The sequence below is a fragment of the Brassica napus genome, chromosome C2 (assembly GCF_020379485.1).
Source record: "Brassica napus cultivar Da-Ae chromosome C2, Da-Ae, whole genome shotgun sequence".
NCBI classification, from domain to species: domain Eukaryota; kingdom Viridiplantae; phylum Streptophyta; class Magnoliopsida; order Brassicales; family Brassicaceae; genus Brassica; species Brassica napus.
Window position 1 is genome coordinate 24,693,428 of NC_063445.1, and position 27,780 is coordinate 24,721,207.

Below are 27,780 nucleotides of genomic sequence, written 5' to 3' on the forward strand. Positions count from 1 at the left end.
ATGCTTCACAGAACCGGACAAAAACCTCATGCAGGAGTCCGTCTAGAAGTTGTAAGTTTTGTTTTAAATATATATTTTAAAATATTCAATTAATATAATTTATAATATTTAATTTAATTTTTTTTTGTAGTTCGAGAAGACGAGAGTCTTACCTTCTCTGTCTGACCTATTCAAGATGACTCACGCCACATCCGACGGAGTTTTTGTGGATCCTGCATCTGAGAAACTCTTCCAAACAGTGGCTGGTCGTATTGAAGAACGGGAGACGCAACTAACCCAGGAGTCTCCCGATGGATTACCAGTCACATTGTCCACTGAAGAGGTCGACAGAATCTTCGAAGAGGTACAACTTAAAATTTTTGTTTACATTATTTTAAATATTTTAACATAATTAGCTATATTAATATATGTTTTGATTTTATAGGTGGCTCCTAAAAAGAAGGGACGGATAGTCGGTATAGGCTCTGTTAACGAAGTTGCAAGGGCAACTTCGTCATACACTTCGAGACGGGATGAAGAGACTGCTCAGATGAAGGCTCGAATGGATAGCCAGCAGGTTCGTTTAGACTCTCTTGAAGATTTGCTAGACGTGATGGCCGTGGGAAACCCGGTTATGCAGAGAATGTTGAGTAAGAGACGAGCCGCTCTTGGAATGCCAGCACGAGATCCCCAAGAGTCCGATCCAACCCGTCAACAGCCGAGCAACCCCACCAACTACTTCGAGAATATGTAGTTTTTTTTTTATTTTTCTGTTTGTATTATGAATTTAAATATTATTGTATGACTTTTTAAAATATGTTTTTCAATTTCATATTTCGTTTTAAAATTTAAATTATTTTAAATTCTGAATATTAAATATAAATTAAAATTTATTATATACTAATTAATAATAATATAATAAGAAACGATGTAAACTCCTCGTAAACATTACACGGAGTTTACATCGAATGTTTACGAGTGATTAACATCGAAAGATTTACGAGGGTTTTACATCGAAATGTTTACGAGTGATTTACAACGGAGTATTTACTTGTGCTTTACATCGAAATAATTATGTGGGCTTTACGACGAAAGCTTACGTGTCGTTTACGACGAATTCTTTCCCTGCGCTTTACGAGGAATATATTTCGTCGTAAACGTAACAAGTCGTTTACGACGAAACCTCCGTTACGACGGACGTTTAACAACGAAACGTCTTTCGACGTTAATTCGTCGTAACACCCCGTTTACGACAAATTTACAACGAATACTGCCCTAGTAAAAAATATGTTTTCTTGTAGTGAAAGTATATAATTAAAACATTTATAAAACTATCTCATTCCGTGCGGGGCGCGGGTTACCAGCTAGTTTACTGTTATAAAACAAATTTGGGAATGAACCAATACAACGAAATATGAACATATTACAGAAAACAAAGAACATTATTTCACCAAACAGAAAAGGTAAATTAAATCAAGAACAAACGAGACTCTCCTGAGTCTCCACAGAATGATCAACAAAAAACAGATAGAAACTGAAATTATTACGTATGTATAATTAAGACAGCTATCAGTTATTTATCATCGGGAGAAGGAGCTAGATCCGGGGACGGAGAAGGAGCCTCGGAGGTACCGTCATCAGCACGCATGAAGTCAAACCGCTTGATAAGAATATTAGCAACGAGCTCGTTGGCCTTATCGGTGGGATGATACTCATCCCAAAACACATACTTACTTCTGTCTTTACACAATGTCGACGCCGGAATACACGTCAGTGCCGGCCTGATTCTGTAGAACGAGCAACACGGCGAATCCGAGTTGTCGAATCCTATACATATATTGCACACACAAACATATAAATAAGTTAATACAATGATAAAATATAAATGAACTTTAAAAGTAACGTCTATTGAAACTGAATATTCGATTTTTGCAGCTATTCTATATAGTATTTTATATTAAAACTCATTATCATAAGAATTTTTTTAATACGTTATAATATCTGCTGGTTATACATACATACCGTATTTTTGTGGGTTAGTGATAACATCGTTGACGAGGTTATAAGCTTCACCAAACTTATAGTTTGCATTTGGGAGCTTGGTTTCAAGATCTTTAAGCATTGTGGTGGCAGCTTTGTTGAATCTCACAGCAAGACTACTCGCTTTGTTTTGACATTTACCATCGAGGCTTAAAGCTCTTTGGAGTGGGATACAACCCATTGGTCCTAACCCAAACACCATTAGCTTCCTCGCTCCCAAACTATGCAACACCTAAAACATATCATATATATTGGTCGATATATGATTAATAAACATGTATATGTATACTAAGTGTTTTATCTAGATACTGACCCTAAGTTGAGATTCAAGTGTTTCCATTAAGTAGTCGACGAATGTTTGATCAGTGTACTTCCAAGAATCGCTATAGACAGGCATCAAGTAGTTGTTAATGAAGTCATTGCTGCCTAAAGAGACGACGTATCCAGCTTGTTGGAAGAATTTGTCTGCTTCTTTTTTCCCTATCTTTGCCACAATTACATCTCGTGTCCCTTGGAACAATTCTATTTGCTTCCATAGAGAAAATTTTTGGATCTTCAGAAAATACAAAACTAACCATTAAATATAATATCTTTTGAATCTTTTTCATTTACTTTGTGCAAAAGGATATTAATATATTGGTGACTTACGAAATAACCACCAGTTTCATTCAAGATTCCACCGCCTCCTGAGGCGTAGTTCACTCCATTTGCAAGTATTACATCTTCATTCATTGATGGATCTAGAAAGGCTAATGGTCTAGGTAACCCAATTTTATCACCTGAAAGTTCAAATAAGGTAATTCACATGACATGATATATATATACCACGTTCGTTATATAACATGTACACATGACTTACTTATAATGTCTGAAACAGTTCGGCCATTAGTGAACCTTCCATTAGGCAAACCGTTGCCAAAATCTATACCGTAAAAGGGAAGATTCGCCTGAGCTAAACTCCTCGGTAGGTTCCTATTGTTACCTACATCAGACAATGAATCTCCAAATATAAACTGGACGATCTTGCAATCGTAGCCATTGATCGCGTTGAGTCCTAGAACGATAAAAAAAACGAGTAAGTACTTCATGTCGTTGAAGAGATCCAAATGTGTGTGTTTTTTTTACGAACGATCCAAATGTGTGTTGATTGAAAAAGATTTGTTTGATGGTTTTTAAAGGGTGAAAGTGTAAGACAAAGTAAGAAAAGTGGAGGAGTTGTGTGAGAATAAAAGGGTGAAGGTAGATTCTGAGTCGATGAACCAACTGATATTGTTTTTTAAATTCTCTATGGTTTATGTTTGATTCGAACCTACTTTCAACTACTATTTTCTCGTGTTGGTGTCATAAGTTGTAACCGTTTGCTGTCCCTAAAACTGTAATTTTGTTTCTTTTTGGGAATTTTTAAATTGCTTTGTTTTCGTTGAATAAATGATTTCAAGTTTTGGTTTATGAACCCATCCTACTATGTATTAAAAATCTTACTATGTATTAAAAGCTAAGTAATTGTGATTTTGCTACGTACCACTTAAGATTTCTCTCTTGTACGTATTACTTATTGTGGCCGTTCTTAGAACATCTCCGAGAAAAAACCTCATTCTGACGATGGAAAATTCTCAAAATGAAATTTTGAGGATGGGTTGCTCCAAAAATAAACTTCAAATTTATTTTTAAAATATTATATTATTTGCATTTTAGTCTTTAACTTTAATAACAATTCATTATAGTCACTAAATTTTATATAGATAAATAATACATACACATTAAAAATATTAAACACAAAATTTGAAGATTTGGAGATTTTTTAAAAGTAAAAAACCACAAAATTTGAAGATTTGAGGGCCTTTTAGAAATGCTCTTACTAAACTTATCAAGAAGAATCATATATTAGAAAAACACTTTCATTGCCAAACAAAAGAAGATGTCTTTGCCGAGTATTTTCTAAAGTTTATGTTTCTATTGTCTGTAACAGGCCTGGATATTCGGGGTCCAAATTGGGTTTCAGTTTTGTCCAATTGGGTTTCGATTTTATCCAATCAGGTCTTGATTTTTTGGATTTATCAAAATCAGCTACATTCGAATTATATGAAAGTTTGGTTCGGGACCGGTTCGGGTTCTATCAGTTTCGGGTCAGGGTTAGTAAATCTTCAAAGAACCGGTACAATCCGATGCATTTTCACGCTCGGGTCCCAATCGGTTCTTCGGATTAAATATACCTGATTTGTATCTACTTTGTAACCAAAAAGTAAAGTCGATTCTTCGATTTTAAAATACCTGATTTGTACCATTTTGTAACCAAAACATAAATAAAATATATCAAAAATAAGAAGAGAACATCAAACGTGATCATTCAAAATCAAACGAAATATAAACATAGTTATTGATAGAAATAAAACCAAATAAATGAAAGCATAAAAAGAAGATCAAGTTCTCATGAAATAAAAAAACATTATTCAATGAAAACAAAACCAAAATCTAAACCTTCAAACTTCAACTACCACGTTCAACCATCAACCTTCATGTATATATAATTATTTTAGATGTTCAGTATATTAGGAACTGAGATCTTGTTTGGTACAAGTTTTTTTTTTGGATTTTTGAATATTTCGGGTTCTATCGAATATCCATTTAGGTTCAGGTTCGGTTCGGATAATACTCATAACTCAAAATACCATAAAACAAGATTCATTCAATATTTCGGCTTCGATCGGTTCAAATTCATTTTTATTGGATCAGATTTAATTTGGGTTTTCGGATACGGTTTATTTGCCCAACGCTAGTCTGTAGCTAAAACGATTTATAAAATGGTTAAATCATGGGCCTAGGTCAAGCCCAATGGATCGAAGAGAATACTTGGAACATTCAGTGGCAATCTAGTAAATAACCTAAAGTGATGGCTAAACTTGAACCGTTGAACAATGAAGGCTGTTTTTCAACCAAACCGGAGCAAACAGAGAGAAAGAAAATCTCAATCACATACTGAAAAAATAAAAATGAAGTAAAACCTTACAGTTGTTTGAACTGAAATATTATCACTTTAACCCAATTTTATGTGAACCTAAAATCCTACGGATCTTTTCTTGCCATTGCCCATGAAGTCATATCACAAGACGACAAAAAGGTTAAATTACTATCCTACGTGGCCAAAACTACGCCGTTTGGTCCGCGTAATGGGAGCCACAGATAACTCTATCCTCATCTCATCGTCACCGTCCACTATTCAATCCAACGGTAAACAAACGTCGGAAATCTCCAACAATATCTAATCCACTACAATAAAGATACATTCAGACAAAACAGAACGAAGAAGCAGAGAGAACACATTGCACTTGCAATGGCGACTTTTACACTCAAATCCTTCACCGGACTCCGTCAATCCTCACCAGATCAGACCAGATTCGTCTCCCATGTCCCGTCGTCACTCTCTCTCCCCCAGCGACGAACCTCTCTCCGAGTAACTGCATCCAGAGCCTCTCCTAACCTCGCTAACCGTAAACTCCGCGTCGCCGTCATCGGCGGAGGTCCGGCGGGAGGAGCCGCCGCCGAAACTCTCGCTCAGGGAGGCATCGAGACGATCCTCATCGAGCGAAAGATGGACAACTGCAAGCCTTGCGGCGGCGCGATACCTCTCTGCATGGTCGGCGAATTCAACTTGCCGCTGGACATCATCGACCGGAGAGTCACGAAGATGAAGATGATTTCTCCTTCGAACATCGCCGTGGACATCGGCCGTACGCTTAAGGAGCATGAGTATATAGGTATGGTGAGGCGAGAGGTTCTTGACCAGTACCTGAGGGAGAGAGCCGAGAAGAGTGGAGCCACCGTTATCAACGGTCTCTTCCTTAAGATGGACTTGCCGGAGAATTGGGACACGCCGTACGTGTTGCATTACACGGAGTACGACGGGAAAACAGGAGCTACGGGACAGAAGAAGACCATGGAGGTTGACGCCGTTATCGGAGCTGACGGAGCTAACTCTAGAGTTGCGAAGTCCATCGGCGCCGGAGATTACGACTACGCCATTGCGTTTCAGGTCAGATACGTTCTCTTTCCGACATGAACTCTTTACATGGTCTGAAACTTTAATTTGAAGAGATATTAGTGCTTGATGTGAATCATGTTCTTAGGCCAAGTGAGTCTAATATGGTCCGAGTCTAAATTATTATATTTTTCGAAAATATATACATGGTCTGAAACGTTAATTTGAAGAGATATTGTTAAATTTAGAGTTAATAATTTTTTTAAAAACATATATAGATAAAGATATTGATTTTTAAAACTAATTCATTACATTGTTAAATATACTGCTAATATTATTTTGAACGAGCCTAAAAATAATTTGAGACGGCACTATTTTTCTTATAGTGAAAGTTTTGAAACTTTTTCAGGAGAGAATTAGAATTCCAGATGATAAGATGACATACTATGAGGATTTAGCTGAGATGTACGTCGGAGATGACGTGTCTCCGGATTTTTACGGATGGGTTTTCCCGAAATGCGACCATGTAGCTGTCGGAACAGGCACTGTTACTCACAAAGGTGACATCAAGAAGTTCCAGCTCGCGACAAGAAACAGAGCCAAGGACAAGATTCTAGGAGGAAAGATCATCCGCGTGGAGGCTCACCCTATCCCGGAACACCCACGTCCACGTAGGCTCTCCAAGCGTGTGGCTCTTGTTGGTGATGCTGCAGGGTACGTGACGAAATGTTCCGGTGAAGGGATCTACTTCGCTGCAAAGAGTGGGAGAATGTGCGCTGAAGCTATCGTTGAAGGCTCACAGAATGGTAAAGACAACACTTTTTTGTCTTTATGTGTGTTTGCTTGATTAAATCTAAGTGAGTTTTTTTTTTTTGCAACAGGCAAGAAGATGATCGATGAGAGTGACTTGAGGAAGTACTTGGAGAAATGGGACAAGACATACTTGCCTACTTACAGGGTTCTTGACGTGTTGCAGAAAGTGTTTTATAGATCTAATCCTGCTAGAGAAGCGTTTGTGGAGATGTGTGGTGATGAGTATGTTCAGAAGATGACGTTTGATAGTTATCTTTACAAGAGAGTTGCTCCGGGTAGTCCTTTGGAGGATTTGAAGTTGGCTGTGAACACCATTGGGAGTGTGTTTAGAGCTAATGCTTTAAGGAGAGAGATTGAGAAGCTGAATGTTTAAGACACAATGAAGAAGTGATTCTTTCTTTGTCTTAAGTATGTTTATGTTATCTGTTTATTGAATGATCAGTCAAAAAGCATTTGGCATTACAATCCAATTTCTCATTAAAAAACATATTTTCACTAACCACTAATTAAACTCATTTGTGAAACCACACAAGTGGTCATCAGACTTGAGACTCGCCTTCTTCTTCATCTTGTGTGTAGCCTTGAAACAAGCTTGTCTTAGCCTCTTTGTCTTGTCATCAAACTCCAAATCCGGATTCTCTTCAATCCTCTTCTTCTGATTCTCTAGCATCTCCAGCAGTGCGTTCTTGAGTTTTTCTGCATTCTCTCCTCCTTCAAACTCCTGCAGCTCCAATTAAAAATACACTCAAATTTGAGTTCATATTTCTTAAAATAATAAATGTAATAAATGTGTTGTGTCTGTCTAGTTCTTTGTACCTTGACGTTACTAATCAGAGCTAGTAGGCTCATGAGTTTGCGATGAGGCCACCGAGTAAAGCCTAGCTCGCGACATCTTCTTTTTAGAAGAGTTAAACCAACGTTCAGTTCCGTGGCTGCCTGAGTTATTGGCATGTAGAAGTATAGAGATATAGTTTCCATGGACAATGCCTTTGAAGTTGAAAAGGTTGTGTAGGTAGTAACATATCTGTTAATTTTCCTCTTATTAGTCGTCTCTTGCACTGCTTCTTGTTCAGTATTCTGCTCCAAGTCACCTTGTCCACTGTTCTGATCTGTTACGTTCCATGATGCAGAGCTGTATGACTCGAGTACATCTACAAGAGTACAAGACAAAGCAAAACCCATTAGACCTCTACGTGTATATATTGTTAATATAGTAACAACTATGCAAACGTTATAGTATACCTTGAGACAAGGGTTCAAGGTCAGGTAAAGGTGTAGGCAAAGGAAAAGCTTCATAAACAGAGTTGTTCATAAAAAGATGCTCTTCTTCCCATTCAAATGAAGGATCCATTAACAAGCTGCGTGTGCAATATAACATATGAGAATTTAGATTACAAGAAAATAACAAAGTTAAACTAAACAAAAGCTTATGAGTTGACCTGTGATTATCAAAGGAAAGTGAATGGGTTGGAACTGAGAAGGGGTTCTCTTCGTTGAGTGTATGATCAGCCATTGTACAGTGCGAGCAAGAGAGATAAGGGTGTGTTGTAAAGCCAGAGAGGGAGAAACCACTTATATATAGAAACAGGAGAGAGATAGAGAGAAGAAATGAAGTGATGATAAATCCATTTGAGGACGTGGGGTGACGGCTAATTGATTGCTCTGTTAAATTTGGAGTTACAAGAGAGATATGATTAATGCTAATTAGTGGTAATTATAAGTCCGTTTAGGTTTGGATTAGAGTTTTCTTTTCATTTTTTTGGTTCACCATGATTAGCTTCTCCATGTGTATATGCATGCAAGAGAAAAGTAAAAGTAGTGTAGTATATACAATACACAGTTACAATTTACACATATGTGTGTATATGTTCATACATACATACATACATACATCACATCACAATGATCATGATTGTTCATAATTAATAGCCAATGTGTACTAATTAAGTTCCAAGATGTAACGTATGGATGAAAGTTTATTATTGATCATGGCCGTCTTTATATTTCTGTGTTTTTCCATATTTGATTATAAGTTTATTTATGAAGTAATCAAAAAAGTTTATACTCCACAAAAACAACGTTCCAAAATCAACCAATATTTGACAAAGATTCTATCACAGGAAATGATCCAAGGTGGAAACTTTGTATCTGTGTGGACAACATATGTATGCTGAACTTTTGCATTCAGCGCAAGCTTTTCTACTACTGAATTTGTCGATCGTGGAATTTTGGCGATTGCAAAAATGCTGAATGAATTCGTATATCTCTCTAAAGTTTCTCTAAAGTTCATTATGTTCACCAATTCTGAACTGATGTGAATAACTTTTTATTCAATACAAATTCCGTGTACGAATAAAAAGTAAAAAGAAAAGATCAAACCGAGCATGGATTGTGATCTAGGTAAGATATTAAAGCCATGCATGGACGTTTAGGCTTTTAACCGTGTGTCTGAGAAACCGTTTTGAAGACAAAGAAGAAGAGTTAGTAGCAAAATTTTTGCTTCTATTCTTTCTTTGTCTTAAAATTGGAATTTTCTCAAGTGGAGACAAAACCTTAGGCATTGATGGTCTAACCTTAACCTCTCCGATGCATTGCAAAGCCAACAAAAAGACATCATAGCAGCTGCTTTCTGAGGGTATTGAGCCACAAGCTTAGTGTCCATATTCCTAAACACTTTTCGCTTGCCTTGCAAGTAAGGTTTCACCCATTCCACTAGGTTTTATTCTTCTCTAGTTTTGCTTTTGTCTATGGCTCTAAGTCCAGAGAGAATTTCTAGCAGGACTACACTGAAGCTGTTGATGTCTCATTTCGTTGTTAGATGACCTGACGGGGAAGAGAACAAAACAAGCCAAAGTGTTTTAGAAAATTTCGTGTTTTTGCATTGAATCAATGAGTATTAGTAGATATTCTGGAGCTGCGTAACTTTGTGTACCGATGAATTTCGGCTGTCACGTATGAACGGTCATCTTTTGGACCTTCTCTAGCCAATCCAAAGTATGATAGTCTGGCGTTGAATCCTGAATCGAGAAGTATATTTGCTCGCTTTGAAATCTCTGTAAATGACTTGGTTCTTAGCTTCATGCAAAAAAACATATATCCCTCGCACAGCACCAATTGCAACTTTCATAGGTACGTAATGACCAACAAAGCACATTGGAACCTCCTACAATAATCAGAACTCAGGCCATGAGGCATGTAGAGATAAAAAAAAAACATAAGATGTGGAATTAAGAAAATGTTTCTTTACTTATTTCAAACAAAATGATTTTCCAAGCTACCATTAGGCATATACTCATAGACCAACACACGATCTTCGTCTTCCAAGGAGTAGCCAATCAGTTTCACCAGGTTTGGATGATGCAATCTCCCAAGATAAATCACTTCCCTATTTAGTTCAGAGAAAAAAAATTCACGGGTAAAGTTTCCAACAATGGAATAGCCTCCATCGAGAGAAGAGTCTCATACTCAAATGAATGAAAAGAAGCTTACCCAGCCACTCCTTGTTTCCCTGAAACCAGGCCTGGTTCATACTAAATATGAGCTCTGCGCAAACTTCTCTCTTTTTTTTTGCCAAAGGTAAGGTTTATATCTATAAAATATGAAAGTTGGATCTTTGTCATATAAAATATCAAAAATGAGGACTTAAAACACACATAGAAAATTTAATTAAAAGTGTGGACCTTGTGCAATATGCACTTTTGGCACATGGCCAAAGCGGGACTGCCTGAAACCCTTCAGTTTTAGTGTTGAGATTGAACCTTGATTAAATACTCCAAGAGAAGAAGAATATAGAAGAGTAGCTAGAAGAAGCTACAAAGGAATCTAAGAAGAAGAAGCTTGGAGCGCAAGCAACATAGGAAGAAGAAGGCAACCAACGTGTGCAACATGGACAACAAGAAGTCAACGAAAAAGATTGTTTGTGTAGCCACAAGTTGCACAATAAGAAGAAGAACAAAGAATTGGTGTTAGTTTGGTTAAAAGCTAACCAAGTCAAGTTGTTGGGAAATAGTTGTTGAGAGTTGTTGATGTCTAGAATAAGCATTGCTTGTAAGAATAGTCTAGTGTCTTAGGGACATAGACTAGAAGAAGTTGTGCAAGTGTAGTAAGTAGAGAAGTCTACTATAAAGTGTATGTGTGCATGATGTTGTAAGGTATCCAAGTCTAATAAAGAAAAAGAATTGGAGAAATTAAGAAAAGATGTAGACAACTAAAGCTTACTCTCTTCTCTCTACAAGAAACCAAACGTGTGAGAGAGTAAAGAGAGTATGAGTGTGCTTGTGTGATGATAATACAAGTAGAAACAATGAGCTGGCCGTGAGTGATGTGAGTGGAGAGGCCAAGCCAAAGAAGAGAGAATCTCAACATTTAGGCTTCTTCACAGCAAAGGTTCCAGGTCCATTATTCAGGCGGCCCTTGTAAACAAACCCGAACCCCTCCTTCCCCAGTGAGACTCTAGTAGCATTTTTTTTTCAAAAAAACGTTTCCTGTAGCATTCTTTAGCTCATCTAACATAAAGTACTTTAGATATTTGGAATGCAATATGTCAATCCTTCTTTTCTGGCTACATGTAGAGCGCTGGAAGCTTCACGTTTTTTTGTGTAATTAAAGGTTTTAAACTCCATAGATGTGAGTCATATGACAGGTTCGAGCTTCCAGTATTACTACCGCCTCCTTGACCATGACATTGCCATATTATTACAAATTGATCAGCATGATATATAGACAGTAAATAATGGATTAATAATAATAAAAATATATCGTTAATTAAATCAGTAAAAGTACTTATCTGGTTCTCGCAAAAATTTAAATAACAAAACAATGTGTATTGCATAATTTTGCAAAAACACAACGAGTTTTAGTTGTTACGTTTCATTCGAAAATACCACGCTAATTAAGATACAAATTTTGGAAATTGCCAAATCCTTACAAAATAAAAGTAACGCCGAAAATCTCAATCTCTGAAAATGTTTTAATAACTTAAATTTCATTAAAGATATGATTGTGAGCAGAGACAGCTTTGGAAGGAAGCCAATGAAGCTTGTGCTTCAGGCCATCCAATATTATAATTTTAAACGGCCACAAACGGACAGAAAGTTTTCAGTACCATATTGGTAGGCTTGATGTTATAAGACCATCATTAACCGGGTTCCTTGGCACCGTCTCTTAGCATATTAGGATTTTAAAAAAGAAAGAAAAATAGCAATTAACGTAAGGAACGACTCTTAATCAAGAGACAGAAGAGACGTTCTTCTGGACACTCTCTCTTGCTTCCCGTTCCCGTCCAATCTTCTTCGGGAACGATCGTCTCCTCTCTTCCTCACTTTCGATCGATAATACTCAGGAGTCAAAGTTCAAGCAGGGAGGCCCTTTGTGGTATTGTAGGTTTATGATCCAGTCTGGGTTTCCTGACTCGATGTTGAATTGCTATGATCTGATTATAAAGCTGTGATTTTTTTCCTAATCTGGGGTTCATGAAATTGGTTGAAAGATTGTGACTTTCTGAGAATTTACGTTTCGTTTTGTTATTTGCTATGATTACAATAGAACCTGGCCATGTGTAAATATGAAGTCGGTTGATATGTTTGTTTCCCAGCTCATGATAACATTTTGATTATAAATGGACAGGTATGTCTTCTGTTGTTCTTATTCCCACAACTTGCTCCCAAGGGGAAATTCATAGCATTTGTGTCGACCGACGCAGAGACTGACAACCCTCAAACCGAGCTGAAGCCTGGAATCGACCTTCTTGGTCAAGTTGATGAGCTGTTCTTCGAGATCTATGATAGATACGAGCCTGTCAACAAACCCACTTTGGACAACTGCTGCATTTCAACGGTTTGTTCACTTAAGCCTTTACCAGTGAGCATCTTAAAGTTGATTGTTTCTAATAAAAACTTTTTAACTCCCGTCTTAAACAGAGTTATGATGCTACAACACACATTGATACTACTGTTGTTGATGTGCTGAACATGTATAAACTTATCACCGGCAAGGTAATGCTCCAGATTCTTACAAATATTTGTTTGATTTTTTCATTAACCCCACATCTTATGCGAGCTGTGTCTGTTTCTTTCTTAAGACAAAATATTTGTTTTTGTCTGTTTAAACACAAAATCAGTTTGATCTCCTCATGTTCCTGGTTTAGCAGTGTCTGTTTCTTTCTTAAGACCAAAATGTTTGGGGTGTCTTACATAAGAATGCTCTTGTCGTTGAACAATCCTCGTCTTAATCTGAGTCTTGTCACATTCATAGTCGCATCAGTTTTTTTCAAGACTTGAGTATTGTTGAGCAGCCATTTTGATATTGATACTCTTTGACCCTTTTTGTTGCAGTGGACTTTCCATCCATTCATCTTGAAAAGAAAAAGATATACACTGTCTTGATATAGTGTAGAGTTCTAGCATTCTTAGTTGTGAGTGCCCCCCCCTGCCTTACTAGTTAGTTACTATATCTTAATCTTGCCGAGGTTGCTCTGTCTTGTTAAGTTTGCGGATGATTCTGTTTCGTTAAGTTTTCTTTCCCCACACACATACATTGTCTTTGTTTTGCTTATGTTCACATGTGATCTTATCAGCTCATGGGGTGATGTACGGATGTGGAGACCTGATACATTGTCTTTGTTTTGCTTATGTTCACAACACCAAAGTTTCATTCTTTTACTCATCTTCTCTCTTTAATCTTTAATTAAACAATGTTTTTTTTTTAAAACCCTTAATTAAGAGCCTTGCAATGGAGCACAAAAATGTTTGGGTTTCTTAATGTTATATTTTAACTCACTTTTACTATTTAAAATATTAAAAAAAAAATAAGAGCTCCTAAATGAGTCTTTGGGATAATGATGCTCTAAGTGTTTCAGGTCGTGGGTACGAGAGTTGTTCCCTTAAGGCATCCATTAGAGGAGGGGGGTGGGAACCGAGGAAGAAAGAGAAGAAAAAAAAAACAAAACAAAGGACTCTCTTTCTCTCTCTCTTTATCCCACCAATAATGATGCTCTTAGGTCTGCAAATTTAGTACTTGCAGCGGATGCCAAACTTTCATGGCAAATGTGTCCTAATGTTTGGCCAAGTTGAATGAAACTTTTCAATATTATTTATCAAATGATGTGTTGGTTTGTGGGAGCATTCGTAGAATTTGTATTCATTTGGTTTAATGGTTGGTTTTGGTGTTGTCATAACTCGTGCGTGAGAATCAGAGTTCCACTTAATTTGAAGGAAGTAGAACCAGAGAATCTTGAATCTACTGTTGTGCCACAGGGCTTTCTTTGTACTCTTGAATGGGTTGAGATTAAAGAAGTGACTATGGTTTGAGAAAGTTGGGAAGAAAAGAGCGGGAAACATCGAGAGAACCAAATTATTAAATCTTTTACTCAAAAAAAAAGAAGATTTGGATTGAAGTAGTGAATTATATAATTTATATTCTTGAAAACTTATTAGTCCTCAAGAAACTCATTTTGTGTTTCTTATGCGACCAACAACGACGTCTTAGATATCTCAGAGACGCTTCTTACATTCACAAAATGTTGTGAAATCTTCAATCATTTGACATCTCTTTAAAGATCAATGTAGGAATAATAGCTTTTATTGTGAAAAGTGGAGTTAGGCCTGGCATTTTATGAATCTATGATCTCATTTCAGAGATTCAATCTTATAGAGCTATGACAAAGGATCTGAGTTCCTTGTTCATGATAGACATTGATACCAAATTCAATGTTGTTTTTGGCACTGTTTCACAAATCATGAGAGATATTATCTGTGACTTTCTAAGCTGTAGTAATGTTAGAAAAATGATAGGCCTTGGAACCTTTCTTCTTTTTAAAACTGTGTGTAATTTTGAAGATTTATATAGATAATATGGTAAACAGATAAAGTCTCGATATATCATTATAGTCAATCTCTGATCTGGTTGCATCTTGCTTTCAAATTGTTATCATAATACTCACTCTTGTGTTATTTATTGATTCTTAATCAGCTTCTTAACTTTGTTTTTTGAGTGATCTCTCTTGTTTATTTTTTTGCAGATTTTTGTGCTAATGTCTGGTTTCACAATGTAGTTTTACAATGCACTCAATGTTCTGAACCTTGTGTTCTTTTTTCTTCAGTGTCCAACAGCTAAATTATAGTATTTTGCTATACTTACCTCAAGTTTTGTATATAGTTCCACTCTTCGATTGACATATCAAAATCAAGAATTAAACAAAGAACATGAAATGTTTTCATTGTGTACAGCATCAAATCCAACACAACTGGCCTCAAATCTAACTATGATTCCTACCTAAAGAAAGTTTGGTGATTTCCTCATCAACTGCGACAAAAAGAGCTGCATTGGTGACGTCTTCTACCACCATCTGCACTCGGAACCTGCACATTGGAACTTGAAGAATGTGTAAGCTTCATCACCGATTTTTAAACTCAGTGTATGTAGTCTACACAATAAAATAAATTCTAGTGAGGACAACATCATCTAACCACACCTACTGCTTTCTTATCACTGCATCCGGAGCAGCTGAAAGATGTGAATCCACAAAGCAGCTTGCGCGAGCACATAGAACATGAGATGCAGCACTATCCATTGGTTGTGTCAATATCAGCCACCTCACCTTTGCAAATGAATTCCACAGCCTCTGGGTAACATAAGTGAAATACATTAGTTAGATACTATAAGCTGAGTACAATGAAACAAAATTCATTGGAGAGTCTTGACAATTTAAAATCTTATTCAAACTGCATCATTTATCAGATAATCATATGCAAAAGGAAAGATTTAGAAAAAATTCAAGGGTTTGAAGGTGGAGCAGTTGTACGCAACATAAGACTTTTAAAATATAGTCAATTACTAAACATGTTATGTAAGCGCAGGTGACAAAGCTCAGCTTGATGGAGTCTTAGAAGTATACCTTATTAAGTGGACGTACATGGGGGGTTGAATTGAGAAACATAGCTATTAAGCTCCTGGAGCGTGACTGACTCAAGTTTCTTAAGATCACCATACTTGGAACCAGCCTCACCTCCACAAAAAACCTGCATCACGTATGGTTAATGTGAGATTTGAGTGCTGAATAAGCTGAAAAAGGTTGACATAACAATTATATTTAGAAGTAATTTACTCTTTTAAAAGTCCATGCGTGGCTAGGCTTTCATTGTAGAATAAACAACCTGCATTAAGACAATAGGCTAGCATGAAAATTGGTACTTACTATAAAATAGTCACATAAACAAAGTAGAAGTGTTACCACCAACAAATTTGGGATTTATGTTTGTTGCAACCATTGGATAGGCTTCACACCCAAGAGTTCGAACTTGTCATGGAGGAGATTTACGACCTTGTCAAACACAGTAACACAAACAGTGGTTGACCTGCAGAGCTATTTGAGGTTTTTCCGAAACAAACAGAGTTCAAGGCAACCCCAAACATATATAACTTCAGACAAAATAGTAACATACATGTACATTTAAATTGTCAACATAACACGCTGAATGGTCTGATTTCGTCACTGTAAATGGTGCTGATACTCCTATCTCCCCATAAACATCTGAGAAATTACTTTTGTTACTTCAAGTGGGATAGGTATCTGTTATAAGAAGATTTGTAGGGAGAATGATTAGCTGAAATACATGCCTGACAAGTAGACGTTGCTGTCAGCTAGAGCCGTCAGCCAGAGTCATCTGTTCATACTTGCGAGACCAGAGCATCTCAGTTGAAATGCAAGTCGTGGGATTCCTCAACTCGACAAAATTTGGTATGCTCGGTGAATCGAACACAGACGTTGAAATGGTTGTTACTTCTAGCAACATCAAAAACACTGAGCTCATACACTCCTCCTTCCCTCAGTAGATTCTCGAAACTGTTAAGCCGGTGTGAGGCAATGGAGCCTTGAATCAAGGTTGACTGCAAGCAAAAACAGTGTAGCTATTATGAAAGTCGAAGTAGGTTATCCTAAATAAGCAAGTTTTTAGTAGCTTCTGGTCCAACAACACCATGTCAACTCCAATAAGCTTGCCTCCTTTCTTCAGATTCGAGCTTCCCAGAATTGAAGCAGAGGGACACCCAAACCTCCTTACAACGGCCAGCCTTCAGATCAGAAAGTTTGACTTTGGTAAATCTCCATTACAGCTTGACTTTGGCACCATGAGTCTCATACTCTCAGTAAATCAAAGGACGATATATATATATACAATATCTAAGCTTAACGGAGAACCCAAAGAATCACCATTCAATAACACGTAGTGAGGCTAATTGATTTGGAGGAATTATAAACGTTAGTAACGCCGTCGAGAAAAAGAGGAGGTAGCAGAAGAGACGACGGATTGCGAATCTACTGATCTCCACCTTCACCTCTAGGCCCATTTAAGTTTTGTAAAAATGGGTCTTTGTGTAACTTACTTTTGGGCTAATGGATTTGGTTAAGTAAATGAAGTTGCTGGTCCAAACCGTATCAGCGAAACATAATAAATTTGAGATGCCACGTGTCAGCGATTGCTCCTCCCTCCATGCTGACGTGGCGCAAAGAGAAAGGAGCAAAGCCTACTTTATTGGTATAGATAAATTATCGTGAGACATTTACGTACAAAGACACATTATGTCTTTCTCTTACCTTGAGAGACACATTCTGTGGTTGGGACACGTCCATACAGCTGTCCTTTTGTGGACGGATTTACCTCTGCTTTAGGTGAAAAGGTAAGTTTGTTCCTTTTAAAGAAGAAACTACATGGTCAATTGGATTTGGTGACACAGTAACTAACTTATATTAGATATTGGTTTGAGTGATTACATGAATGTAACTTAGTTTATGGTTTGACCGATGAGTTGCAATTTTTTGTATTTTTCTTAATATATTTTTATTAGTTTTATAAGTTCACCTCTCGTTCCTTTGTTTGATTATTTTTCAAATATTAAAGTATATAAATTAAAAAATTTGACATAACAAATTCTAACTTTTTATCTTCTACATTTTAACATCCATTAACATATATTTTAACCATTTGACGTCAGATTTTTGGATTAAGCATTTGTGGACAAATGAATTATGGACATCTATATTGTGGATAGAAAAAAAAGGTGGATTCATGAGTTGTTAACACGTAAATTACAAATGAGTTGTAGAAACAAGAATTATGAACAAGCAGGCTAAAATCTGTTTAATTATCTTTTTACTTGTTATATGTACATAAATATAGTAGAAAAGTTAAGTAAATATGAAAAGTCATCGAGCACAATCAATAGAACATTTATGGACAGAAAAATATGGACGCAAGAAACGTGGACACTTATCAGATACTTATGGATGGATATGTATGGACGCAATGCTTGTGGTTACGGTGAACATTTGACAGGGGATAAACTATTCTTCTCCGTTATCTGCTAATTTTAGAACAAAGAGACGAAAGTTGAGATATATCCTTAGAAACAAAACAAAGATAAAATGCTTCGATTTTGAAGCAGAAATTGCACCTTGCATATCAAGTGTTTGTGGACACGAAAAGTTGTGGACGAGTTAGATATGAACATACACATTGTGGATGGTAAAATTATGGACACGGGAAAATGTGGACACATGAATCAAGGTTTTGTGGATGAAGATCTTGTGGATGAGGTCTTATGTTCAAGGTTTTGTGGATGAAGATTCGGCAGCCACCTCCACCAACCACCACCATTGTATCAATACTCACGTCTTCCACCATCGCCTCCACAACCACCACCGCCTCCACTGCGGTATCCACCGCTTCTTCCACCATGCTCTCCACCGCCACCGCCATCGTTTCCACGGGACTGAGCCTCGAGAAAGGGGTTCAATTTCTCAAGATGCAAAAGTTAGGGTTTGGACCGAGAAGACAGAGTCAAGTAGTTGTTTTAAGAAGCGGGATCTAACCTTCCATTTGGAGTTAATCTATGAATCACCAGAGGCGGTAAAGAACATAGTTTAGAGGTCGAGAAACAGAGATCGAGATGTCAATTTTGATTTCGGGGAGAAATTCGGGGAGAAAGAAGACGTCGAGATTCAGGGAGAAAGAAGACCTCTACAGAAGAGAAAGGGGTTCATAGTCCGGTCGTGCTCCTCGATAAGACAGGCACGTTCACCACGTCTTCGAACATATCTCAAAACGAGTATTGATGAAGGTGTTGATGAAGATTTTAGAAAGATTAGGATGAGCAATTCTAACATTAAGGAAGCTATTGGTGATGTTGCTGAAGGAATTGAGTTTCTATTCTGAGTTTATTGGGTTTGAATTGAAAGCGAATGCAGAGATTCAATGGAAAAGAGAAAAAAAAAATTTAAGTAAAAAAATAAATTTTTGAAAATCAGAAAAAATAAAAAGATATGTTTAGTCATCATGTACGAAGGATTTGGGAGTTGGCAATTAGAATTTGTAAGGGAAAAAAAGTTGATCAGTTCACGGTTCTCTTTAGTTAAAGGACATTAAAGTCTTTCTCTCATAAAAAGTGTGTGTCAAATTCAATGTGTCCTATAATGAAATTAGAAACTCAAAATGTGTCTCTAGGCGTAAATTTTTCAATTATCGTTCATTAGATTTTGTTTTTGAAAGTTCATCAAAATGGTATATATATATATATATATATATATATATATATATATATAATGAATTCCCCTTACTAAAAATGCATACGGGCTATCGTTATGTGTAAATATTATGTGGTGTTTAAAACTGGAGTAAATACTACAAAAATAAAAGTAGATATTCTCTCATACGTAAATTTTTTTTCAATCCTCTCGTATGTAATAAAGTTTATTAATATTCAAAATATCTTACTAAATAATGTTCGGTGGGAAGGATAGAAACTACAAAAGTAATTTATAAACAAGAGTGACAACAATCGAAATTAGGGTATGGCATAATATTTATTTGCATCTTTTTGTGCTTATTTTGAGCGCATAGCGTCAAATTCACCCCATACTTTGTTGCCCATAAACATATTTCAATCTTTAAGATGTTAATACGCGGAAATGGAGTTTCATCGATGCCTTGGTCTCAAAATAATTAATTACTTTATTTTTATGTAATATATAATAACTAACTATGATTTATCCTATATTGTTCTTTTAATATTCTGAAGCCCCATAAAACTCAAATGATTTTTAAATAAATTTCCTTTCTCTATATTGTTCTTCGAATATGTTCTTGGATATTTTTGGACATGAATAATATTTTGTTCATTATTATGCTTCTTAAATTTATGGATTTATCAAATTTCTTCCTTTCTATATTTCAAATTTTTTTATTAGTTTCCAAGAATTTTAAAGGCTTCTTCTTAATTAATTATCGTAATTTCGATAAATTCCTAAGCGGTAAATTTGTGATTTTTAGTGTAAGATGATCTCTTGCTATGACATATGATTTAAATTACTAATTAAAAGACACAAACAAATAAATTTCAGAAAATGAGCATAGCCAAGTCAAAACCCTAACATAATTCGAAAATGAGACAAACAAAATAACCGAAAAAGGGCAAAGATTTTAAATCTATGACCGAAGCAGAAGTGACGAACTCGTATCCTTAAACACCTATAAGGCCATCATCTATAGAATAAAAAAAAACAAATTCGCGTACTATTATTATTATGGTAAACAATAAGAAGATGAAAGTTATTGGGTAAGTAAGCTTCTGATTAAAGCGGCTTGAGCAGTGTCTGAGTTTGCGAGTAACTCAGATAGCCTCTCGCTGAGATCATCAACCTCTCTATGCAGATTCCTTATGTAGTTGCATGTATCTTGCAACACTCTCGCTGCTGAAACCTGTCGATATATTAACTTTATGTACTTATCATTTTCATGCCATATATATTATATATTTTATGGCTAGTTAAAACCAAGATTTAGCGTACCTTGTCGGAACGATGACTGTCCCTGAGCTCAGGAAGAAGCTGCTGCAACTTGATAACGAGATCGTTGATCTGATCCTCTGAGATCCTTGTAGTTCCTGATGATTGCCTCGAACGTGATCTTCTTCCGGACATTTTTAAATATGATTTCTAAAAGTGGTAAGGGATAGATATTGAAGCAAAAGACACTTTGTCGATGAAGCAGGTTATAGAGTTTAGGATCAAACAAGTTATGCCCGAAAAAGAGAGAGAGAGAGAGAGAGAGATAGGAAGATGACAGTATGAATGGAACAAGTGAAGTGACTGTTGTATTTATGTAGGATTTTTATTATTTGTTTATCAAAAAATATAACAAAAAATGAAATTGGCCTTTCTTACTTAAAATTGACATATATGTATAGATAGATATATGTGAATCTTATTTTTCAAATATTGAATTATAAGCCCCCTCCAGACAACTTTTGTATAATAGATCGATATCAGAGATCCCATAATTTTAATATATAAATCTAAGTTTGACATGATGATATGTCTAATAATCTTATCGTTGGGTTACACAGTTACCCTATCGTACGCTTTATTGATATGTTTTGAGTATTGAGTTTGAAACCTACATTACACATCTCATATCCAGGCCAGCCCTGAGATTTATGAGCCCATAGCTTATTTATTAAAAAAATTTAACTAATTTTTTATACAAATTTGAGAGTTTAAAATTATTTTTTGAGGGTTTATATCCATATAAAAATTTCAAAAAAATTAGAGGGTTAAGGCCACTGTTTCGTTAGGTTTGCTTGGTCCAGGTTCGGCTCTGCTCATATGTAAGATTTTCTAGACGTATATATGTTCATAAATTGACTAACTAAAATAATTACTAATCTTAAACTTGGTCTTAAATGTAAATTTCCCAATCTTAAAGGTAAATTTCCCATAGAAAAGTTAGCTAGTAAGAAAATGAGTCCATATGTTGTATTTCGTAAAGATATGATTTAGACTATTTATCAACTAAAATGAAGTAAGAGTCAACGTAATTATTTTTGCGAACACCATAAAAAATTAGTTTGTGAACTGTATTTGATAATATCTTTACACGAACAAACATCGACGTCCTTTTTTTTTATCAATTGTGAATTGTTATTAACCACCAAAAGTAAACAAAGTTCAATGAACAACATCATCCATCAAAGACTAAGATGAGATGATAAAAAAAAGAGCTTAATCAAAAGTCATGAACAACATAAGCCGGATAGAAACCGGAGCCATAAGCCGGACATTCCTGGAAGCTTTGAAACCACTACTTAAACATAAAGACCTGGAACCATTACTAAACTTGGAACAATCATATACTTCATGTAACATAAATAAATTAACATATATGTTTTGTTTTTCGTTTTTTTTCACGGTAGACATGTATCTTTTGTAAGATGCTATTTTTAGAAATAAATTAGAAATCTAAAACGATTAAATATCAATTGGATGAACAGAACTTACTTTTTTTGTACTACAAAATAATACTTGCATATTTTAACTTATAGTAATTTTTGGAAGCGAAAAACGAACATCTCATAATAATTGATTTATTTTTACATCTCCTAAAACGCTAAACTTCTTTAACTCAAACAGATTACTAGGCCTGGGCACTTTACCCGATACCCGAAGCTACACCTGAACCCGATCCGAAAAACCCGAACCGAAATCCGAACCGAAGTAGCAAAATACCCGAATGGGTATTAATTAAGCAGAGATAGGATATCCGAATCCGAACGGATAATATCCGAACCCGAATGGATACCCGAAAATAACCGAACATAAGTATATATAATCTTATATTTTTAATTTAAATCTTTTATTTTATTTAAAATATTTATACTTATGTTATACGTACTTTAAAATCATATAATATACATACAAGTACATATAAAATGATTTGATACTCACTTAAAATGCACTAGACCCTGATCCGCGTAACCGCGCGGGTATTTATTTTCAATTTTAAATTTTAGTTATACTAAATGTTTTTGTTTGGGCAAGTTATACTAAATGTTATACTTGGTTACATAGTTATTTTAATATGTTTTGAAATCCAACCTGGATTCGAGACCGAACCGGTAAATCTGGTGACCTATATGTAATCCGGTCTGAGTTAAAAAAAAAACTATTATATACAACCTCGATAAAGCTTGTAAAAATCGTTAAAATCTGGAATCTGACTACCTGATCAACCATTGCTTGACCCAGTAGATAACTCCTAATTACTTTTTTCTTTAGATTTTTTAAATTATATTATTAAAATATGTTTTATATTCTAAGTAAGAAGTTAATTTTTTACTATCATCTAGACTTTGATTTCCAAAACCGCACTGATATTTATTTATTTATTAGTTTTTTTGTTTATACTAAATGATTCATTTATAAAATTTAATCTTCATGTATTTTTTTAATTTATTTTCAATAAAAATATGAAGGAAATAGAGAACCTGTATCATGGATTAATGATTTTTTTGAGTAAAATTTAATCGTAATACTTAACGATTTTTACATATTTTATCGGATTTTTATATAATAGATTAAGATTTCTAAAAATGAATGTATAAATTTAATTTAAAATAATTACAAATTAATTATGGGCTTAAGTTTGTATAAAGATACATAATAATTTGGGTCATCTTAAATTAGTTAAGGCCCATAATTTTAGCTAATTATTTAATTATTCTCTGAGAAAGTTAACGATAGAAAAAACAATTTGAGATGGAAAATCAATATATATTTATATTTACACAGGCTAATTATTTAATTAATTGTTTTGAATTGATTGTTATTAGATATGGAAACCGATAGTATTGTTACCAAAGCAGGTTGAAAGAATAATTCAAAATAGAAAATCCCTATAAATATGCATTTACACTTGCATTTATATGATTCAAAATACAAATTCCTATAAATATGCATTTATACTCGCTTTTTAAATCAAAGTTAGATTTAGGATATACATTAATTAAACTGTAAAAGACAAGAATTTTAAAAGGTAAGTAAATTTATTATTTCAGTGGCATATGATTGTAAATAAATTGAAAAATTGAGGGGTAATTTATATGAGTACTTTTCTTTCAATAATATAGATAGATAGATGTCAAGCTTTTTGTTTTATGTATTAACAAAAGTTACCTCCAATTTTTTTTTTAAATGACCAAATTAATGTTTATTTATTTTTGCAATGTTATCTCCAAATCTATTAATCCCTCAATCTATTAACAATAAAAAAATTCAGTTAAGTAAAAGTTATATTTTTAAATACAAGAAACTTAAAACAATGAAAAATTAATTTTATATTTCAAAATCTAAATATCCGAACCCGAGCCGAAATAACCGAACCCGAACTAAAAATACCCGAACCCGAACCCGAAATACAAAAATACCCGAACGAGTTCTATATCCCTATACCGAAATACTCGACAATCCGAAATATCCGATCCGAATCCGAACGGGTACCCGAACGCCCACCCCTACAGATAACCATCATTAGTAATTTAAAATAAGGTTTTATAAAATCACATCAACTTATTGATATTACACAATAGATAATTTCATACTGAGCGAAGACTTAGGCATATTATAACGGACATCTGATTCCATTAAAGCGTCTGGTCCAAGAAAAGTAATTTGTTTAGTTTTTGCAGAGCGTCTAACCAGAGAAAACTTATAGTTCACAAGGGGCATTGCCTCCGCGGTTATGGACATAGTTCTTGTTTCATCTCAATATTTGTCATTGTAGCTGTGAATTTTACGTTTTGGGTTGATCATTGTTTTTCAAGTATTTTATTGTTATAGGGTTAGAGTTGTGATGATGAAGTATGTATGCATTGTTCTCCACTCATGAAAGACTAAACTGGGTTAGTAATGTGATTGATATAGTTTGTGGTGTTGTTTACTGTGTCATTGAAACTTATTGTTTGTTTGTCTTGTTAATTTGTTACTTATACTGTTGAGATTACATAAATTATATTAAGGTTGTTGAGAGTACCCTTTTGTTTCTGGATATTTTTTCTCCAGTTTAGTTGTGTAAGTTGTGTGTATTAAGTAATACTCTCCCCGTTTCATATTGTAAGTAGTTTTAGGAAAAAAAATTGTTTTAAAATGTAAGTAGTTTTCATATTGCTTGGTAACTTTTACATTTATTGAACATACTGTGACCAATCAAATTAAATAGATTTATTTTTGATTGGTTAAGTTATATCTAACCTCTTTATTATACAATATTTTTTAAAATATAATAATTTTCTAAATCTTTGTGCTTTTAGCCAAAACTACTTACATTATAAAACGGAGGGAGTAATTTTTTTTATTCTTATTATGTTGGTTATATGTTTTTTTTATTTTTAAACTTGTTGCTTTTAACGGAACTTTAAAACAAATACATGAAGATTTGTAGAAATAACTATAAAATGAGTGACAATTAGTATTTGTGCTTAATGGGTTTTAAACAAATATATGTATTTCTCATAAGAATACAATAGCATTGGTATGTTGACATTGAGCATATAAGCTATTTTCATAAGACAAGAGGAGTGAGCAGGTGGAGATGTTGTTGCCGCCTTTGTGTATGTTGGGATTGTCTCTTGTATCTCCTGGTATGGCTGTGTTTGTTTCTCTTTTATTTGATGGGTAATATGTAAACAAAAATCATTGTTAGTTGTATTTATCATAGTTTGTAATTTACTCTGCCTTTTTGTTTAGGTAATTTCACTGGTCTTGGTTGTCGTCTTCGTCTTCTTCGTAAGCATCTGCGAAAGTAAGTTTGTAAATTGTTAAATAGCTGGTCGTGTAGTTTGTATTTGTTTAGCTAGCTCAATGTATGTGTCGTTGAATTTTAGTTGTGTTGATTGGTTTGGTATATTTGTTTTGAAGTTTATTTGCAAGATTAGACAAAAAAATAGGTGATCATTAATGATTCGTCTTTTTTGGGATTCTAGTTTTTGGTGTTTTGATTGTTTGAGTTATTGTTGTTTCTTTTAAGCTGTAAAATAAAGATTTGTATAAAATTAGATTGATAAGTAAGAGAGATAAATAGACGACCACAAATTTTGGGTAGGAAATATTTTTGATTATTGATGTTAGCACAATATACACAGTAATATAAAGGGAATTATGTGTTGATTGTTTCTTACAGATCAATGAGGAGACGGATAACGACTCGAATTTTTTCTTTGGTGAGGTCAGAGTCCTGGACAGAACAGATTTTCCCAACCACATCTGCGAGTTTGAATATCAATTATGATATCGAAACATAATATAAACCCAGATGCAATATGATAATATACCTGGGAGTTCTAGGTTTGTGTTCGCAATCACTTGGAGATTGTCAAACAGTCTAATCTTGACTGGAGATTGATCTCAGGAGCACCTGTGATGACTTCATCAATAATAGTTAGTGAGATTAAACGAATGAGAAATAGATGATCAGTTATCTTGTATATGCTTGAGCACCTAGCAACCTCAAAACCATCGACTTTCACAATGGTACATGCTTTTAAAGATGGCATGTAATGATTAGCACGTCCGACGGGAGTAAACCCATGAATCACGAAATCTGCAAATAATATTATTCAACAAAGAATCAGGAAATCAATTAAAACAATTATGTTAAATAAGTGTGATAGATCGAAGATTAACTTATCTTTTCATCAAGGAAGAGAACCGTGATTCCCACAAACTCCTTGTGTTTTTTGAAATTCAGGGAATGCCAGAAACAGAGGAAGCCAGAGGCTATGCTCTGACTACTACGACCAAGATGGAGCGACTCGAAGGTTGAGTGACGGACGCCGGGACACCGGTTTGAAGATCTGGAGAGGCACAGATAAACATTTTCTAGAAGATGGTTAAAGTTAAGAGGAATCAGTGAGTTTTGTGGAGATGCAGATTGGGTTCATCAAAGATGAGAATCATATATATAGGGTTTATAGAGGGGCTACAAACCAGGAACATTTATGATCAAGCGATTTAAGATGGGGACATGAAGAGTTCACCGGTGAAAAAATAGATTACGAACAGACACACGGCGCAACTCTATAACTCAGATTTGTTTGAGAAAATGATGAAAAAACTCAAACTCATGTTAAACGACAACAGTTTACAATATGAGAAAACTATAATTGTTGCAAGGGCTTCATATAACATGATGAATCCCATCTAAAAATGAAACTCATAATACACTTGTAGGCCCAACCCCCAGAGGAAGCCGAAGAAGCAAGGGATTCTGACCTTCATAAATATATATTAGGTTTTGCCATCAATATACAAAATACCATTTAGCTTAGTGGTATAAATGTTGGTGTTTATATCTCAATAACCCGGGGTCGAGCCATGAACTTGACACTTTGTCACACTTTTTAAAAGTGAGACCCACAAAACGCTCACGTGGCGCGCTGAGGAGTGAGCAAAAACTCAACTATTATAATACACGTTACAATAAACTGGTATTAGAGTCCGAAATTATGTCATCTTTAATTTGAGGAAAATATTTTTTTGTGTGTAAATACACAATTCAAGTCTCACGCCTGGATATTAGACACAAAAAGTTTAAACGTCCAACTTTACTTAGTATAATTGGTTTTGGGAAATAGTCTTTCTAAAAAAATTAGAAGTTTTTTACCATTATACTGTGCCCAGAGAAAAGCATTGGTCTACTTCTAATAAAACGTCTTCCCTAGAAAATAGATATCTATGTCTGTCACAACAAATTAGTATCGGAGATAAGATTCATTGGTCTTTTCTTTGAAATGATAATTATTAGGATAAATAAACAATTCAAACCGGACATGATTAACTTCGGTCTCTTATTCGGGGTTCTTAATTCATGATTTGACATTTTTTTTGGGTTTTTTTTTTACAGTTTCCGGCTAAGAAACAACTTTTATATCTCTTATCTAATAAAAGGCTCTTAGCCAAAGCTAAAAATCTCAGTTAAGAGACTGAGTTAATGATGGTCTTAGATATCAAGAAGGTGATTGGTTATGGCTTTAGATATTCTAAAAAGCTAAAATTTAGTTTAAAGCCATACATGTCAACTAATCATGCTTTCCTTTCTTTTAAGAAGTTACATCAAAAATGTCTTTGAAAAATAAAAAGTGACGTAGAG

At 34.9% G+C, this 27,780-nt stretch overlaps 4 protein-coding genes and 1 pseudogene across 14 annotated transcripts; 1 reads left to right on the top strand and 4 right to left on the bottom strand.

The window, feature by feature from the left end:
- Positions 1-1,299: 1,299 nt before the first annotated feature.
- On the bottom strand, positions 1,300-4,554 carry LOC106430269 (GDSL esterase/lipase At1g74460-like). 2 transcript variants are annotated; one of them, XM_048747668.1, is made up of 5 exons: positions 2,879-4,554; positions 2,668-2,798; positions 2,333-2,548; positions 2,002-2,251; positions 1,300-1,806 (listed from the first exon to the last, which is right to left on the bottom strand). In XM_048747668.1, the coding sequence occupies exons 1-5, from the start codon at positions 3,105-3,107 to the stop codon at positions 1,553-1,555; spliced, it is 1,080 nt and encodes a 359-aa protein (XP_048603625.1). In that variant the 5' UTR covers positions 3,108-4,554; the 3' UTR covers positions 1,300-1,552. The 2 variants fall into 2 exon arrangements, with proteins under 2 accessions (XP_048603625.1, XP_013726487.1); XM_013871033.3 differs by having other exon boundaries at positions 2,333-2,572; positions 2,879-3,271.
- A 711-nt stretch (positions 4,555-5,265) lies between these two features.
- On the top strand, positions 5,266-7,273 carry LOC106430268 (geranylgeranyl diphosphate reductase, chloroplastic). Its single transcript, XM_013871032.3, has 3 exons — positions 5,266-6,049; positions 6,405-6,801; positions 6,877-7,273. The coding sequence occupies exons 1-3, from the start codon at positions 5,351-5,353 to the stop codon at positions 7,179-7,181; spliced, it is 1,401 nt and encodes a 466-aa protein (XP_013726486.1). The 5' UTR covers positions 5,266-5,350; the 3' UTR covers positions 7,182-7,273.
- Positions 7,068-12,000, bottom strand: LOC106430247 (annotated as a pseudogene).
- A 2,975-nt stretch (positions 12,001-14,975) lies between these two features.
- LOC106430284 lies at positions 14,976-17,121 on the bottom strand. 10 transcript variants are annotated; one of them, XM_048747670.1, is made up of 8 exons: positions 16,783-17,114; positions 16,424-16,693; positions 16,255-16,337; positions 16,038-16,169; positions 15,912-15,960; positions 15,702-15,825; positions 15,283-15,428; positions 14,976-15,165 (listed from the first exon to the last, which is right to left on the bottom strand). In XM_048747670.1, the coding sequence occupies exons 4-8, from the start codon at positions 16,072-16,074 to the stop codon at positions 15,063-15,065; spliced, it is 459 nt and encodes a 152-aa protein (XP_048603627.1). In that variant the 5' UTR covers positions 16,075-16,169; positions 16,255-16,337; positions 16,424-16,693; positions 16,783-17,114; the 3' UTR covers positions 14,976-15,062. The 10 variants fall into 10 exon arrangements, 9 of the variants coding, with proteins under 9 accessions (XP_048603627.1, XP_048603628.1, XP_022551901.1 ...); XM_048747671.1 differs by having other exon boundaries at positions 16,041-16,169; positions 16,424-17,121; XM_022696180.2 differs by having other exon boundaries at positions 16,041-16,127; positions 16,249-16,337; positions 16,424-17,121.
- Positions 17,122-19,422: 2,301 nt separating this feature from the next.
- Positions 19,423-21,583, bottom strand: LOC106430264 (transcription factor PRE3). The gene is made up of 2 exons (XM_013871027.3): positions 20,649-21,583; positions 19,423-20,559 (listed from the first exon to the last, which is right to left on the bottom strand). The coding sequence occupies exons 1-2, from the start codon at positions 20,778-20,780 to the stop codon at positions 20,410-20,412; spliced, it is 282 nt and encodes a 93-aa protein (XP_013726481.1). The 5' UTR covers positions 20,781-21,583; the 3' UTR covers positions 19,423-20,409.
- Positions 21,584-27,780: the final 6,197 nt, after the last annotated feature.